The sequence below is a fragment of the Spermophilus citellus genome (genome assembly GCF_964194105.1).
Source record: "Spermophilus citellus genome assembly, chromosome: 5".
In the NCBI taxonomy this organism is placed as follows: Eukaryota; Metazoa; Chordata; class Mammalia; order Rodentia; family Sciuridae; genus Spermophilus; species Spermophilus citellus.
In genome coordinates, this window is record NC_138186.1 from 145,938,412 (window position 1) to 145,956,969 (window position 18,558).

Consider the following 18,558-nt stretch of genomic DNA (forward strand, 5'->3'; position numbering starts at 1 on the left):
GGTAGAGGGATACATAACAAAAACATATTTTTATAGACTTTGAAGATCTATGGAAACAATAACAAAATCATCGAAATAAAACTCCAGAGGGGGACATGCCCTTCCACGATGAGAAGCCTTGCTGCTGGCCATGCTGCATTAGCTGGTTCTGACTAAAGATTAGACTCAGCCCTGGCAGAGGCAGAGTAACTCTGCCTATCAGGAAAATGAGGGACTAGTGGATTTCTTGACAAATGCAGGGGTTTTTAACTGGAAGAGCCTCTGCCCTGTGGTTCCGGTACTCTCCAGGAGACACATGTTGAATGCTGGATTGAATAAGAGGCTGGTGGTGGAGTAAGGCTGGGATGGCAAGGTGAAATCTCCCCATGTCTAACAGTGCTCAAGAGTGAAGTCCATTAGGTAAAGGAGGCTGGAAAATGCCTATAAAAGTTCTCCCTTTTAGGGAATTTACCAAAATTTGGATCTAAGGGATATGTGAGAATAAAGAGCAAAACCCCAAAAGGCAGGCATGAAATCTCCCATGGTATTTCAGAGATCAGAAGATAACAGATCCACTGAACTCTCAGCCAAAAGCCAAAGAGGGTCACAACCAAGAAATAGGTACAAAACTGAGATAGACTGAGTCAACTAAAATTGAAACCCAGACTCAAACCAAACTGCGTGTGTTGAGGTAAACCACTTCTTAGCCTATCTGGTTATCAGAGGAAAGGATGGCCGCTGTGCGAGAAAATAAAATCATCTTCAGTCTCAATAATTCTGAAATACAAAATGTCTGGTACACAACAAAGAATTAGGAGATGTGCAAAGAGCCGGGGAAATGTGACCCATGAACAAGAGCAATACAGGTGGGAAAAGGTGACTGTTTGATAATTTAGATGTCGGTTTTGGAGAGAAGAACTTTAAAAGAATGATTAGAAATATGGTGAGGAAAGTGGGGTGTGGTGGCGCACACCTGTAATCTCAGTCACTTGGGAGGCTGAGGCAAGAAAACGGCAAGTTTGAGGCCAGCCGCAGCAAATAAGCAAGACCCTGTCTCAAAATAAAAAGGGCTGGGATGTAACGCAGAGGTAATGCATTGTTGGGTTCGATCCCCAGTAACCCCCTTCCCCAAAAAAGAAATATGGTAAAAAAAAAAAATGGAAAAAGAGATAAACAAAATGGATGAAAAAAGAAGTAACTTAAATGAAGTTGGAATTGTTAAAAAAAAAATTCAAATAATCTAGAACTAAAATATATTATACCTGTTGTGGTTTGGATGTGAGGTGTCCCCCAAAAGCTTATGTGTGAAACAATGTTTGAAGGCTTAGAGGAGAAATGATTAGGTTATGAGAGCCTTAACCCAATCAGTGTGTTAATCCTCTGGTAGGGGTTGGTAACTGAAGGCAGGTAGGGTATGGCTACAAGAGGTGGGTCACTGGATATATATATACACATTTTTTTTTCCCCTAGATGAGCAGAGCTCTCTCTGCTTACTGGTTTCTCTGCTTCTTGACCTGCTCTCCTCCACCATACTCTTCCACCATGATGTTCTGTCACACCTCAAGCCCCAAGGAATGGAGCTGGCTCTCTATGGACTGAGACCTCTGAAACCATGAGCCCCCAAATAAACTTTTCCTCCTCCAAAATTGTTCTTATTGTGTCTTTTAGTCATAGCAGAGGAAAAGCTGACTAAAATAATACCTGAAAATAAAACTTACTGTATGGGTTTAACAGCAGACTAAACAGAAGAGAAGATACTTTGGGTAAAACTGAAAAACATGTTAATAGAAATATTAAAACTGAAGCAGAGGGAGAAACAACCCACAACAGAGCCGAGGGGACATATGGGACCTCATTAAATAATCTAACACATGTATTCCTGTATCCCCAGAAGAAAAGAAAAGAAAGAATCTGTGCCACAAGAAGTATTTGAAGATAGGGATAAAATATTCTCAAACTGATAAAAACATCAACCCCCAGATTCAAGAAGTTGAACAAAACTCAAGCAGGATAAAAGATAAAACATTCACATTCTAGTGCTGACACAGAAAACACAAGGAAAAAAATTTTTTTTTGAGACACAGGGTCTCACTATGTTGCCCGGGCCGTTCTGGATATTGTGTCCTCAAGTCATCCTGCCACCTCAGCCTGCTGAGTAGCTGGGATGACAGTGTGCCACCATACCGGACTTCAGAGAATAAACTAGAATTAACCAGGAAAAATATATTTTGCCTTCCAAGGAGCAATAAAATTACTAGTTGACTTGGCAATGCAAACTATGGAAGTTAGAAGGCAATGAAATAACATCTTTAGCAGAATAAAAGAAAATAAAGGTATAAGATGTTTACAGACAGGGCAAAACTAGGAGAATAAGCTGCCAGCATATTAAAAGTTCTGGTGCCTAAGTCTTTGATCCACTCTGAGTTGATTTTTGTGCAGGGTTATAGATACAGGTTTAATTTCATTTTGCTACATCTGGATTTCCAGTTTTCCCAGCACCATTTGTTGAACAGGCTATTTTTTCTCCAATATATGTTTTTGGCACCTTTGTCTAGTATGAGATAACTGTATTTATGTGGGTTTGTCTCTGTGTCTTCTATTTTATACCATAGATCTACATGTCTGTTTTGGTGCCAATACCATGCTGTTTTTGTTGCTGCAGCTCTTTAGTGTAGTTTAAGGTTTTGTAATGTGATGGCTCCTGCTTCACTCTTCTTGCTAAGGATTGCTTTGGCTATTCTGGGTGTCTTATTTTTCCAGATAAATTTCATGATTGATTTTTCTACTTCCATAAAGAATGTCGTTGGAATTTTAATAGAAATTGCATTAAATCTGAATTCTTTAACAAGACTCCTAAAGCACAAGAAGTAAAATTAAGAATCAATAATTTTTAATTTGATGGACTCAAACTAAAAAGTTTTTCAGCAAAGGAAATAATCAATAACGTAGAGACAGCCTAAAGAATGGGAGAAAATATTTACCACATGCACCAGAGATACAACATTAATCTCTAGGATATATAAAGAACTCAAAAAACTTAACAAAAAACAAATAACCCAAACAATAAATGGGTTAAGGAACTGAATAGACATTTCACAGAAGAACAAACACAATCGATCAACAAACATGAAAAAAATGTTCATCATTTCTAGCAATTAGAGTAATGCAAATCAAAGCTACTCTAAAAATATTTCATCTCATTCCAGTCAAAATGGCAATTATCAAGAATATAAGCAGGGCTGTGGATGTGGCTCAAGCGGCATGCGTGCGGCCCGGGTTCGATCCTCAGCACCACATACAAACAAAGATGTTGTGTCTGCCAAAAACTAAAAAATAAATATTAAAAAAAATTATTTCTCCCCTCCCTCCCTCCCCCCCCTCTTAAAAAACAAACAAACAAAAAAAAGAATATAAGCAATAAGTGCTGGCGAGGATGTGGGGGAAAAGGCACACCCATACATTACTGGTGGGACTGCAAGTTAGTGCAACAACCCTCGAAAGCAGTATGGAGATTCCTCAGAAAACCTGGAACCAACATTTGATCCAGCTATCCCACTCCTTGGTTTATACCCAAAAGACTTAGAATCAGTTTACTGCAGTGACACAGCCACATCAATGTTTATAGCAGATCAATTCACAATAGTTAAACTACAGAACAAATCTAGATACCCTTCAACAGATGAATGGATAAAGAAAATGTGGTACATATACACAATGGGATGTGATTCAGCCCAAAGCATGAAATTATGGCATTTGCAGGTAAATGGATGGAACTGGAGAATATCATGCTAAGTGAAATAAGCAAATCCAAAAAAAAAAAAAAAAAAACAAAGGCCAGATATTTTCTCTGATAAGCAGATTCTGATCCATATTGGGGAGGTGGGGAATGAAGGAACTTTGGATTGTGCAAAGGGGAGCGATGGAAGGGGAAGGACTGTGGGAAGGGGAAGGATGGTAGAAACAGACATTATTACATACATGTAGGATTACACTACTGGTGTGACTGGGCACCATGTACAGCCAGAGGAATGAGAAGTTATGTTCCATTTGTGTACAATGTGTCACAATGCATTCTACTGTCATGTACCACTAATTAGAGCAAATTTTAAAAAACATTTTTTAAAAATTTCCTAATTTAGATGGCTGTGGTGGCTCATGCCTGTAATTCCAGCTACTTGGGAGGCTGAGGTAGGGGACCACAAATTTAAGACCAGCCTTGGTAGCTTAGAAGCAGTTTCAAAATATAAATAAATAAGTAAATAAATAACGCTCCTCTGGGGTTAATCCCCAGTATGGTGGTGGTGGTGGGGATTTTTATAATATAACTAGCAAGAAGATAAATTAACATGAACAACATATAAGTCTATACATATGGAAATCTATAAATAGTTAATAGTATAAAACTATCTATAAATATAGAGAAATAAAAATATTAGACATGAATAATGTTAAATTAGAGAAAACTTCATTAAAGAAATAAATCTTAGGAAAGGAACCTGACATCCACATTTTAAGAGAATAGCTGAAGTTAAAGTTAATTCCACTCCTGATTTTTTTAGGGGAAGGGAGTCCTAGGGAATTTAACCCAGGGGCACTTAATCACTGAGATATACCTCCAGCCCTTTATAATTTTGAGACAGGATCTCACTAAGTTGCTTAGGGTTTTAAGTTGCTGAGGCTGGCTTTGAATTTGCAATTCTCCTGCCTTAGCTCAGCCTCTGGGCCACAGGTGGCATGTGCCACCATGACCAGCTTCATTCCTGATTTTTTTCTACTTCTGTACAAAATATTTGTTGAAAGGGAGAAAACATTTTTCATTCTTTGATTCATTATTACATTTGAAATGTAATACTTCTTGTATTAAATGTGATTTATTATTATATTTTAAATGAATGAAACTTTCGAGGTAATAGTTTTTTTTTCAAAAGCTACTGTATCATTGCACTTTCTCACCTGATTGTTGAGCATTAAAGGCAATAAGTTCTTGGTAGTGAAGTGAGTAAAGAAGTGTTCAGAATAAAGACTTAGCTCACTTTTTTGCATCTGTGCTCAGATATAAAAGAAATATTCTTGAATTGATTATTTCTAGCTAAAGACCATCTGAACTCAAGATACTGAACTCAAGTTCTTTCTTTTTAGCTGTCATTTTTGCTCATTTGTGATATAACAGCTGTGATTCTTTCAGTGGGAAACAAATAATTAAATTAGAATTTCATGATGCTTCACAGCTCTAGGGATAACTGGGAAATTATCACTCATAAAGTAACTAAGAGGCAAAGCAGGACAGCATGTGCAGAAAACGAGTACCAAATCACCTTGTTGACCTAATCTGGAGAAGGAGGATTATTATAATAGAAAATTCAGGAAGAAAATTTTAAAAACCCAAATTCTTCTTCCATTCCTTTTACAGTGCACATAAATTCTTCCTACAAAAAGAATTGTGCTAGTTTTGCAATGTTCTTTAATTTGTTACTTGAAACATTTTTCAAAGCCTTAAATTTCTTCTGGGAATATGCCATAAATAAATGAAAGCAGGATCTGAAAGAGATATTTGTACAAGGAATATTGACAGCAGTAGTACTTACAGTATAAAAGAGTTGGGAACAACCCACATTCCTGCAGATGAATGAATGGATACACAAAATGTGGTATGTGCATATAGATGAAATATTATTCAGCCTTTAAAAGGAATGAAATGCTGACATAAACTACAATAAACATGAACTTTGAAAATACTCTGCTAAGTGAAATAAGAAATCACAAAACAAGCATCTCTTAAGTGAGGTACCCGCAAGAGTCAAACTCAGAGACAGAATGTAGAATAAATAAATACAGGTCCATTGACAATGAAAAAATATTTTTTACAAAGGTTTACAATAGCAAATTGTAAGTTATGTATATTTTTACTACCACCATCAAAACAAAGCAAAAATCCAAAAAACCAACCCTACAATTTTGAATGAATTATATTCTGTCTTAAGGAGATGTTACCCATTGTTTAACAATTTCCCTTCTGTGAAACATTTAGGTTTCCTCTAATTTTTTGTTACCATAAAATTTAATGTAGTGAATGTTACAAACATAACCTTGTTCCCATATCAGTTATTTCTTTAAGGATAGTTTTAAAAATGACACAACTAATCAAATAACATGAATTATTCCAAAACTCTTGATGCATAATGCCAAATTGCTATCCAGAAAGATCTGGACAATTTATATTCTGAACATCAGTGTAGAAAAGTGACTTTTACACTGGGCCCAAGACAAAACACTCTCATCTCTTTCGAAATAATAACAAAAACAAAAAGTTCAGGATTTTAACTTGTCCTTATTTAAAACCCCTTAAGTGAATAGTTTTCATATATTTATGACCAGTCTACACATACCCTTCCAATAACTGCCCCAATTGTTTCAAATTAAAATGCAAACCCATATTCAGAAGGTTGGAAAGATGGGAAGAGACCCACTTGGGAGAGCTCAGAAGGGGAGGAAGGGTTGGGGTTAGGGGTTTAGACCTAATCTTTGAAGATATGAAGAAGAATAAAATTTTAAGATAAAGGGAGGGAGTAACAGGAAAATGTGGGGAAAATCCACTATTTAACAAAAGAAGAACAATCATATGCATCAATAATGATTAATCTACTTAACAAAATGGATCTGCTAAAGAAAAATCTTCATGGGCAAAGAATTTCCAATTGTTGAAAAACCTCCCTAGACATTCTGATGTTCAGCCAGATTTGGCAACAATCACTGTGGGTCACTGAGTGAAATTCCTCTTCTTCTAGCATATTCTTCTTCCTTTTCATCATAACACCTGGCAAACATCTGTTTTTCTACTCATTCCCTGGATAACATAACTGTATAGAGCAAGCCTTGGTTGCTCCCCTTAGGTGCTCAATATTCACTAGCCACAATTAGTACCTCCATGGTGACATATCACACATTATCATTCTTGGACTTGGACTTGGTCATGCTATATAACATGTCTTCACCCAATCTGCCATCTGTTGAAAGTGGTATTAATCATAATCAAAGCTTGAGGCCTTTGTCCCAAAACACTTGTTTACAAAGCAACTGTGGAAACACTGCATTTTACCAAAGCTCTAGGTCATCCTAGAACTCCTGGACCCTTAGGAACCATTGACATCTGGACACATCTGGACACCAGCAAGCTGGGCATCATGCTGGGCTACAAAGAACTCTTCAGGCTTTGTGTTCTAAAAATAAAAAAAAAAATCAACCCAAACCTGGAAACTCATCTGATATACACAATAAAGAACTAAACAAAAACAATGTCAATGAAATGATGGTGAGATCAAGCTGGAGGTGGGAAGGTAGGAGGGTAATGGAAATAGAGACAATGCTGTAAAGGCTATCTTGAAGTCATGGCAGGAAAAAAAAAGAGGGCTAATCTGGCAAATGGAAAATAGACATCAATCTTTCTTTGTATGTCAATTGGTTTGTTACATAACTCTTCCAAAGTAAAGCCAACACCATTAATAATGTAAAAACTAAATCTTTATTAGGCACACATTACTGTTTGAATAGCACTATCACTGACGTCAAAGAAAATTAGTTGATAAGGCAAGGCTCTCTGCTCTTTCTCAAGTTACTATGGAAAAATGAAGATCTTAATGCTGCTTAACTGCTTTTAATTTTCCAGCCATGGATCTTTTTCAGCATTATAATGGGAAAGACATGATTATACAGTACAGGTACCTAATTCCCTTTCAAAGTTCTGAAAATGACTATCTCCCCTTATGAATGAGAACATCATCTTCTCCAGAACCAAGAGTGACTTTAAGCAGGCACTGCACATCCCACGTGACCCACAACAGCCTTGGCATATGAAATCCAAACGCAGTCTGTGTGAAAGTTACACACAACCTACACATTCTCCCTTGTTGGCTAAAACATTTAGCCAGATCCAGAAAGAAGATAAAGAGTACTCTTAGGAATATTTTAGGAAAAGGGAAATTTAATATAACCAATGTTCATGTCAAACAAGCATAAATGTAACAATATGTAAAGAAATACAGGATATCTTGTACATATTATACACTAAGGATATAACACTAACTGCCTACTAGATTCCAGGATTTTAACATATGTTTCTTCATTTAATGCTCACTAAAGAGCCCTCATCCCTCCCAAAGAGATTAGTGTCCTGCTCCTTCCTCCTGGTGACCTGTGCAACACTGGGCTGATGCAGAAATCCTAAATGTATGAAGGAATGTCTGGGATACTCTTGGTGAGCATGTTTTCTTAGTCCTAAAATAAAGATGCAGGGAAAGAGCCTCCTTTTTCCTCCACATTGGAGATTGATCCTGGAATGGCCACAGCCACCTGGCAACCCTAAGAAAGCCACCTAGGAGGCAGCGTAACCACGGTAACGGTGAGGGACAGGCACTGAGCTAATATTTTCATGCTGCTGCTTACCAGGCGCTGGAGCCAGTCCTACTTCTAGACTTCATGTTTCAGGAGATCCACGGGTTCTTTACTGTTTAAACTCATGGAAGTTAGCTATTCTGGTACTTGTAGGATGTCAACAGTGTTCCATCTCATCTAAGCAGGTATTACTGTTTTTAAATAAGAAAACTGGATTTCCCAAAGGTTAAAAATTTGCCTAAGATGACACTCTTTCCCAGTACCAAGGCAACGGTTATCATGTGACAATCTCCCAACAGTCTGTGCCTTTTCAACAAAACTGTATAGACGCTTCTAGAAATGGATGTTCCTGTAAACTCCAGGGAAGAGAGCCTACCATGTAGTCAAAACAACTAAAAAAGTTAGATTTGGGATTGTATTAATCACAGAGCAGTGGAAAGAAAAAACATCAGCTTTGCCTACTTGACAAGGTTCTTGTAAGCCTCTGGAGTTAATGACACACACACAAACCTCTGAGCATCAAGGGATTGACTATTATTTCTACCTACATGAACAAATACTGCACATAATAAAATGGTCTAAGTCAGTCATGGTAATCATATGAGTTCACCAAAACCATTTCATGGTTATTTCTTTTTAGATTAGGTTGAAAAATAAATTAGAACCTCTATAGCCTCTAAGGCCTGTTGGTGTAATATTTCTATGGATCATCTCCTGTTTTAAAGTCTGTCAGTTAAGAAAGTATATGGCCTTTTACTTTTAGAATGTAGATCAAGGCTCCTGGTTTACATCACAGGCTTTAGAAACTGGCTATCCTCTGGGATCCCCCCCCCCCCACCATCTTGCTGTTTCTCCTACCTCAGCCTCAAAGGCCTCTAACCAGCTTAGGACACAAGCTATAATTGCTCTTATTTAAAACCACATTGAACAGCCGGGTGTGGTGGCACACACCAACCATCCCAGCGGCTCAGGAGTCTGAGGTAGGAGGATCTTGAAATCAAAGCCAGCCTCAGCTATAGCAAGGCACTAAGCAACTCAGTGAGCCCCTGTCTCTAAATAAAATACAAAAAAAAAAAAAAAAAAAGGGTGGGGATGTGGCTCAGTGATTAAGTGCCCCTGAAATGAATCCCTGGTACCCCACCCTAAAAAAAAAAACCAAAATAACTATATTAAATTTATGATAAAAGGCACAACTTTTAATAGACTAAATGTAAATCACAGTTGAACAACCTAAAAATGAAAAAGGCACTTTTCATACCTTAACTTGGATTAACTATAGGAATTTAAATATTTAAGTGTTTAAACTTATGTAAAGATATGCAATCAGCTTTCATAGCCATTCTACATTGCAGAATTCAACTCACATTGAAAATACTGGAGGAAAAAGAACGACACTGAAAATGTTCAAATGTTTTTTCATGTTATTATTGTTAAAAAAATTACAGTGCAACAACTATTTACATAGCATTTATACTATATCAGGTATGATAAGTTCGCTACAGATGATTTAAGGAATATGAGAGGATTTCATAGGTTATACGCAAATACTATGCTATTTTATGCAAGGGACATGAGCATCTGACAATTATGGCATCCACAGAGGATCGTGGAACTAATTCCCAAAAGCTAAGGAATTGGTTATAATGTATATAACCATTTATATAGAGAGAAATGTGATAAAATATTTATATATGCCATGTATAATATATAATAACATTTCATTATTTCAGCCAAATTTGAGGGCTCCAATGAACAAAAGAAGGAATGACCATAAAAACATCAAATATTAGAGTACTACTCTTTAGCCAATGCTTAACATCAGCAGGATGGATTAATTCAAATCACTCACCCTGTGTGTTGGATAGATTCAACAACCAAAGTTTGTTCTAACAATATACCATAATTCAGCAAACTTAAAAAAATCCAAACCAGAAACTTTTTTCTTATTTTCTTTTCTTTTTTTTTTTCCCTTATTTTCTATTTGCACACTCTGAATCCCCGAGTAAAGCTCTCAGAAAATACATGTTTCCTGGCAATAAAAAAGGTGCCATGCACAGTTCCTGAATCAGATACTATGCTCGGAAGGGTGTGGAAGTCTCCCCCCTCTATTATGGGGCAGGAACATTTAATGTATTAACCATATTAAAGAGGGAATTGCAAGAAAGGGCTTGAGGAACCACTACCATCACAATTGCTTGGGGCTCTTTTGCTATTGAGTTGAAGCTTTCATCCTTAACTTTCCATATCTGTGGATCACTTTTTACTCAAGCCAACAAAAAATGACTCAGTGTATGGAAAGAAGCCCAAGGTTCTGACTACCTACTCCAATACCCCACTCCTTACCCTAGCTGGACAAGTTGAAAATGCAGAACATTATGACTCAAAGAAATTCAGTTGAAACATCCCCTTGGACCCAGGACTCAGGGCAGGTGCAATCCTGTGTGCAACTGGCCAGATGCCTGATAGCCTCAGTGGTGTTCTCCCCTGTCAGTACCTTGACAGGACAGCTCCCTTCTCAGCTCTGACCAAAAGGGAGGTTAGAGACAGTGCCAACATAAATGAGTGTGTGTCTGCACCACTGTGGGAGATGGATCAAATCAATAGGTGCTGGAAACACATATAAAAGTGTGAAGACATGAGAAATCACTCTTTTTGTTTGTTTTGAGACAGGGTCTCAGTATGTTGCCCAAGCTGGTCTTGAACTCCTGGGCTCAAGCAATTCTTCCATCTCAGCTCCTGAGTAGTTGGAACTATGTGCTTGCTACCAGTTCCAAAAATTATCCATTTTTAAATTGAGATGTGAGTGGGGAATCCTCCTTAGTGTCTTTGAGGACTAATGGATAAAATGACAATAATGGTTATAATGATAGATTATAGATAGTTCTCTATAGTACAAGTGCCATTCTTTTAAAAAAAAATTTTTTTAGATATTGATGGGCCTTTGTTTTATTCATTTATTTATATGTGGTGCTGAGAATCGAACCCAGTGTCTCACACATGCTAGACAAACACTCTACCGCTGAGCTACAACCCCAGCTCTAAAAGTGCCGTTCTTACATTACATAAAAAAAAAAAAAAAAAAAAAAAAAAAAATCAGAAAGTGATACACACAAGGTCAACTCCTAAGGCTTTTCCCACTAAAAGTCTTTGAACTCTAATAGCCCTCCCTCTTCTTAACAGAAAATTAATGGAGGAGCTTAAAATGAAATCATAAAAATCTGCACAAGCTTCCTTTTGACTTGAAGACCTTGACCAGAAAGCTCTTTAAAGAGAAAGCTGATATTCCTAGGCTAAAAAGGAACCAGAAAAAGTTAAAACAAAACCAAACCAGAACAAAACCAGAAAAAACTGCTTCTGCTCCTTAAGTGAACTCTACACAACCTTGAAAATGTCCCTTGGTCTGTCATCTAAACTGTTTTGCTTTCAAACAAGGAAACGTTTCTATTTTACTCCTGTGCATGAGGCACACTAACTTCTTAGGACATATTTCCTTTGAATTCACAGACCATGAAACCAGGCTCCTTTAGGATTATCAATACTTTTTTTTACTATCACCATGTCAAAGCATTTATACTGGGCTTAGTGCTCCCCAAATTATCAGATTCTAATTCTTCTATCATTTCAAGAGCTTAGCTTAATGCCACGGTAACAAAAAGGCTACAAAGTTATATTCTTCTTTGGTAACAGCACAAAAAACAATTGTTTAAGAGAAACTATAAAACTATTTACATTATAGTAAAAAAAGTATAGTACAAATTCAAAAGTCCAAATCAAAGCTTCTATGAAGAATCTAGGAAATCACTGTCTGCATGTTTTCCTCCCTGGTTATAACCCATTACCTGACTTTAGTTTCCCTCTAAACTGCTGAAATGACATGAGATTTTAAAAGATTTCAGTTTCACAACTTAAAAAAATGTTTATAGATATAAATGAGGAACTCCTGAACTAAATCAACTTTCTTTAATATATACATTCCATGTGTGTGTGTTAAACCAGTGAATATTTTAGGAATACTAGGAAGTAACAAAGAACAATACAAACAACACCCTAACATAGTTATCAATCAGCTTAAGAAATAAAGTTATATGTAGATGGGCATAGTGGCGCATGCTTGTAATCCTAGCTATTTGGGAGGTTGGTCAGGAGGATTCCAAGTTGGAGACCAACCTGGACAACTTTGCAAGACCCTGTCTCAAAAAAAAAAAAAAAAAAAAAAAAACTTTTCAAAAGTATTCGGAATGTAGGTCAGTGGTAAAGTGCCCCTGGGTTTGATCCCTAATACCACACACAAAAAATGTTTTAAATATGCTCAAAGCTGCATGTGCACAGCTCCAAGATCTCTTTCTACTCCTCCATCCCCACTATGATGTCCATACAGGCATCTATCCTTACACTATTATCTGTATGAGTGTTCTTGCAGCATACTATGGTAACACAGCCACATCAATGTTTATAGCAGCTCAATTAACAATAGTTAAACTGTGGAAGCAACCTAGATGCCCTCCAATAGATGAATGGATAAAGAAACTGGTATATATACACAATGGAATATTACTCAGCATTAAAAGAGAACAAAATTATGGCATCTTCAGGAAAATGGATGGAGTTGGAGATATCATGTTAAGTGAAGTAAGCCAATCCCAAAAAACCAAAGGCCGAATGTTCTCTCCAATAAGTGGATACTGATCCATAAAACGGGGTGGGGGGGACATAAGAAAAATGGAGAAACTTTGATGGGGCAGAGGGGAGGGAGAGGTAGGAAGTGGGAATGGAGACAAGAAAGATGGTGGAATGAGATGGACATCATTACCCTAGGTACATGTATGACTGCACATATGGTGTGACACTGCATCATGTATAACCATAGAAATGTAAAGTTGTGTTGCAATTGTGTACAATGAATCAAAATTCATTCTGTTTTCATATATACCTAATTAAAATAAATTTTTAAAAGAAACTGTACTTTATGTGTCCTGCCAATTGTTTATTTTGTTCAAGTTTTTTAAAAAGTTTTTTTTTCTCAAAATGTTTACATATTTAAAAAAATGATTACATAAAGAAACTTCTAGAGTTTCTCTAGGGTATATGAATCTGCTGGATCTAGGATGGATAAATCATTCATTTTCCTCAATAATGCCAAAATCTTAAGTGATTATAAAAATTCATACCCCAACCAACAAGGGGATTTCTCTAACATTCTTTCCAACTGTTATTCTCTTATTTATAAACTTTGGGTAATCTAAACAGTGCAAAATGATTTATCATTGTTTAAGCTAAAAAACATCTTTTTATGTTTTAAAAATATATTTATATAATATATTTGGATATTTGTGATTCCTGTGTTTAGATACAATGGAGAAATAAATTTCAAGCTTAGTTTCACATTTTATTAGGATAGCTCTGTTTTGATCTTGCTCTTAATTTGGGGGCAATCCCTTCATCCTAGGATATAGTTTTTATTCTTAAGGGTTGGCCCTTTTAGAGGTTCATTAGAAATTTTAAATCCCAATAACTTGGTAGGTTCAGACTCCCAACTCTCTCTTCCCTATGGTGGGAATGCCTGGTGGGAGTGCCCAGTGGGAGTGCCCTTGCTGAAGTCTCTATTCAGCTTTGCAGCCTTTCCAGCTGCTCCCTGCCCCTGGAGCTCCCCTGCAGTTACTACTCCTCAGAGGCACATTCCAGGGTTGACCAAGAATTGAAGAGGGCTCCTCCCTCTGTGGCATCTTCAATTAGGGTCCAGGCACTCTGGCAGCCTCACGCAGACTCCTCGGACCAAGAAGACTATCATTTCATTTCCAGCTTGAGTTCCATCTGCCCCACGTCCTGCAGTCCAGCGAGGGCCCCAAGGGAAAAACCATTTAAATGTAGATGTTTCCCCAGTTGCTATCCTTCACTAAAGGATCCAAACCTTTGCTGTTTCACTATTCTCTGCATTCTAACTTTTTTTTTTTTTAATGTTTTTCCACAATTACAACTGTCATTCGCAGGAGGAACACGTAATCAAACCTACTCTGCTCATTCCAAAAGCGAGCACCTTAAGGAGAAACACATTTCAACTCAGCCATTCTCCCTAGTCTTTGATTTTATGGTTTATGGTATTTTTTAAATCTTGTTTAAAAAATTCTCCAAAGTCACCAACAGTTTGTATATTTTATTCTAAAAATATTTTTTTCTAAATTACTTTTTTCATATTTTGGTCATTAATTCACTCAATTCAGTTTTGTGCAGGATTTAAAATAGGGATCCAGATATATAGATACAGATAATAAATAGATTATCATTGTTATCAATTCCAATGTCTTGTTTGTTCGTGCCTATAGCCATACTCTGTGATTTGTTAATTATCATAGCTTTATGAGGAGTCTTGTTATCTCATAGAGCAAGTCCTTCACCTTACATTCTCCAACATTGCTTTGCCTATTCTTGGTCCTTTATTTTTAAATAAACTTTGGAATCAGTTTGTCAAATTACATGAAAAGGATTGCAGGGGAGAATTAACATCTTTGAAATATCAAGACTTCTTATCCACAATTTTGTATGTTTTCCCATTCCTTCAGGTCTTCTTTAATGTCTTTTTATAAATTTTTCCAAAAAAATTTATATTATAAACTTAAAATGTCTTTTAAAAATCATATTCTTAATTTATCTTTTCATCCAATTTATCCCAATTTACTATGCAATGGCAAATGAATGTTATCAAATTATATACTAAAGTTATAAAATCTAAGATTTAGTTCATAATACACAAACTATTTGTTAATAATATGTTAATACTTTCGTTTATGCACAGTTTTGTATACCATGGTCTTATCAAGTAAGTAGCTTGCTTATTATATCCTGGATACTTACCAAGAAGCTCCATGGTCTCTACTTTCAGTGTCTGTGAAATTAGAGTCCAAAAACATATCTTTGTAGATTCGACCAACTAGGCAATACATATCTGAAGCAACTTGTCCTTCACTTTGCACCATGGGAATCATAATGTCAAGAGCTTTTGCTCTATCTCCAGGGAGATTTCTCCTAAGATAGAGAATATTGTTGTTTCAATATAGATTGCAAAAGCAATATAGGCCAATTCTTTTTAAAACTTTATTGAATGTATCAATTGACTCATATTAGTGAACTCTGGCAGGATAAAACAACAAAAGATTTTGAGAGTCCTCTGTAGATTTCTGTGCTAAGCCTTTTTTATCCTATTGTATCTCTAAAGGGTTGAGCAAGCATCTCTTCTGGTTGCCCTTTGGCTCTTGGTGATGGATTTGTACTACCCATCTTTAGTCCTTCCAACTTCCTTGCACCCTATATGCAGCTTCAGGTCTGTGGAATGAGATTAGAAGTATAGTGTGTGGCCTTGAGCGGGGCAGTCTATTATTCTAAATAGGGACAAACCCTTGACCTTACATTTCAGTGGCTTTTGCTACAAAACCCTAAGCAAACTAATTCACAGACAATACCAAAAACTAACTCTAATTCATAAGTTGCCTGATTTCTATATGTGACCAACTGACTATCTAAGGAAGCTCTACTATATTGCTCATTTTTTAAAACCACATATCTAGGTAATTCACAAAACCAGATAATATTCTCTAAGATTTTTCATTTCTTGGATCTTAAAAATAGTATGCTAAGTGGGAAATTCAGTCACAAAGACCATATACTATATGATTCCAGCTATATGAAATGTCAAAAGTTGGCAAATCCATAGGGACACAAGGTGGGTTAGTGGTTGCCAAGGGTTAGAGGGTTGGTGGGGATGACTGCTCATTGATAGGGGAGTCTTTTGGAAAATGATGAAAATGTTCTAAAATGTATTAAATTGATGGTCACATACTCACACTCTGGAAATACATTTTTAGAAAAAAACCATTAAGTTATACACTCTAAGTGAATAAATTTATCCATCCAATTGTATGGTACGAATTATATTTCAATAAAGCTATTATTTTAAAAGTGTTATGGCTAGGGATGTACACTCATTGATAGAGCACTTATATAGCAAGCGGATGGCCTGAGTGGGCTCCCCAACACCAAAAAGCAAAAGAAGTAATCATATCTACTCTCAACCACTACTTCTAATCCATGAAATTCCCTTTTACCCTTGTATGAAACATCTTAAGTTGTATGCTCATCATTTCATTATATCTATTTTAGGAAATATACATACAGAAAGCAAACACACATAAAGTAAAATTACAAGAGGCATTTAGGGATTTTCATTTCATAATGTAACCTTCCATTCTACCTTTCAAAAAGGGATTTATTTGAAAACCAGTTGGAGCAGGTAATCTCTGGAGGTCTCTTCTATGTCTGTCAAATTTAAAGAAGATGTTAATAAATGGGAAGGTAAAATGGGCTTTTATTATATATTTATTGATAAAGTTAGTGAGTTCTGCAGTTTGTGTGGATCAAGAAGGAAAGACACAATCTCAGCTTGAGCAACATGCTGACTTTTTCTTCTAGAGAGAAGCAACAGAGTCAGTAATGATGGGCACATACCCAGCACCAGGATGATGTGGCTTTGAGCCTCAGTTTAACGGCATGCACACTGCGAGCCTCAGGGACAATTACTCAACCTTTTCAACCTGCAGGTGCCTCTTCTGAAATAAGGACAGTCAAGGCTTACATGACATATGGCAAGAGCTACAGTAATGTGACACCCGCTCCCTTTCTTCTCATTGTTCTCTTCATTTGCGGTAACTACACATGTATGTCGTCAGTTCTCTCACCATGGAAGAAAACAGCAATACAACTAACAGTTTTGGACAGCAAGGTGCTCTATCCCCATCCATACCAAGAGCACAGCACGCCCTCCATGGTGGCTCAAAGTAGGAAGTGGCACTGAGATGAGCCACAATGCAGACAGAAAGCAGAAGCAGGGCTGGAGGCAACAATGCCAGTCTAATCCTAACCTCAAATATGACCAACAGAGTTTTGGTTATAAATAGGTGTAATCAGAGCAGTTCTGGTAAAAATATTCCCTGATTAGGAATGTTTGCCTAAACCTAACAATCCTTACTCTGCTTTAGTTAACATTTGTGTGAATAACTATCTGGTGTTAAGTATAATGTCCACCCTAGATACCTGCAGATTCCACATTCTTGGATATAGCACCATAGAAAATATTTGTTAAAAAAAACTGCATCTGTATTGAATATGCACATAATTTCTTTTCCTGTCATTATTCCCCAAACAATACAGTGCCTCACCTAAGTGTCATATTTATGTAACTTTAAAAATTCTAAAAAAGTGTAAATAGCAAATACAAACTTTGAGAAGAAGAATCATATGAATTTAAATAAACAAATAGTCGGGGAACCTCTACTGACAATAAACATAAAGAAACCAGAATGCATGCTTCCTATATTTTATGTGGTACAGGTAGATATATTAATATTACATTCTAATGGGAAGTTACTGCAATGCCACAAGTACCCTGTAAAGAAACTGCAAGTTAAGGAATAATATAAGAGTATATTATGGAAAGGAATTTTTTCTTCTTACCTGTTCAGTGCAAATGCATAATGAAACTTGACGTGGTGATGAGAGGCCAAATCAAAGGTTGGCAGTTTTTCTAAAGTCTCTACCAGCTTCACAATGGAATCATAGTCCTTTCAAATAAGAGGAAAAAGCATAGAATTAAACCATTAGGAGAAAGTTCTGACAACCAAATGCTTTATGTCAAACAGATCTCAATAAGAAATCAGAATTCAGAGAGAACTCTGAAGAACTTAGAAGAAACTATTATTTTTTTTTCAAAAAAGTTTGAATTAGAAATACAGTTACCATGTTTGACAAAAACCAAGAAACACAATAAACAACAGCAATAGAATGATGCTGTACTGTCTACACATGGGGGGGATTCATTCTCCACAGAGTCGCATTCCTGGTATGCACTGTTCCATCAGGAAAATAAAAATTTCAAGGACATGGAGCAACTGCCTGAACTTCTGGTGTAAGGAACAAAATGGTTCCATTTCACATGAGTTAAGCTGTTCTGTCGTAGGCCTCCTAAGTGCCACAGTTCTCATGTGAGTTCCTGTGAAGCTTTACACAGATATGTAAGGCTGGATGTGGGAATAAAAAAAATCAGAAGTCACTTAAATTTTACTATTCACAGAAACAGAAAATCCTCAACTCAGGATTTTATTCAATCTATCATATTTTTAAAATTCTAAGACATGTCAATCAAAA

At 36.5% G+C, this 18,558-nt stretch overlaps 1 protein-coding gene across 3 annotated transcripts in view; it reads right to left on the reverse strand.

The window, feature by feature from the left end:
• MAP3K5 (mitogen-activated protein kinase kinase kinase 5) overlaps positions 1-18,558 on the reverse strand; it is a 204,624-nt gene that overhangs the window by 103,062 nt on the left and 83,004 nt on the right. For all 3 annotated transcript variants that reach the window (XM_081293968.1, XM_081293967.1, XM_081293969.1), the window contains exons 6-7: positions 17,869-17,975; positions 15,217-15,387 (exon numbers count right to left, since the gene is read on the reverse strand). In XM_081293968.1, the coding sequence (XP_081150094.1) occupies positions 15,217-15,387; positions 17,869-17,975 (278 nt within the window). The remainder of the gene's footprint in view (positions 1-15,216; positions 15,388-17,868; positions 17,976-18,558) is intronic.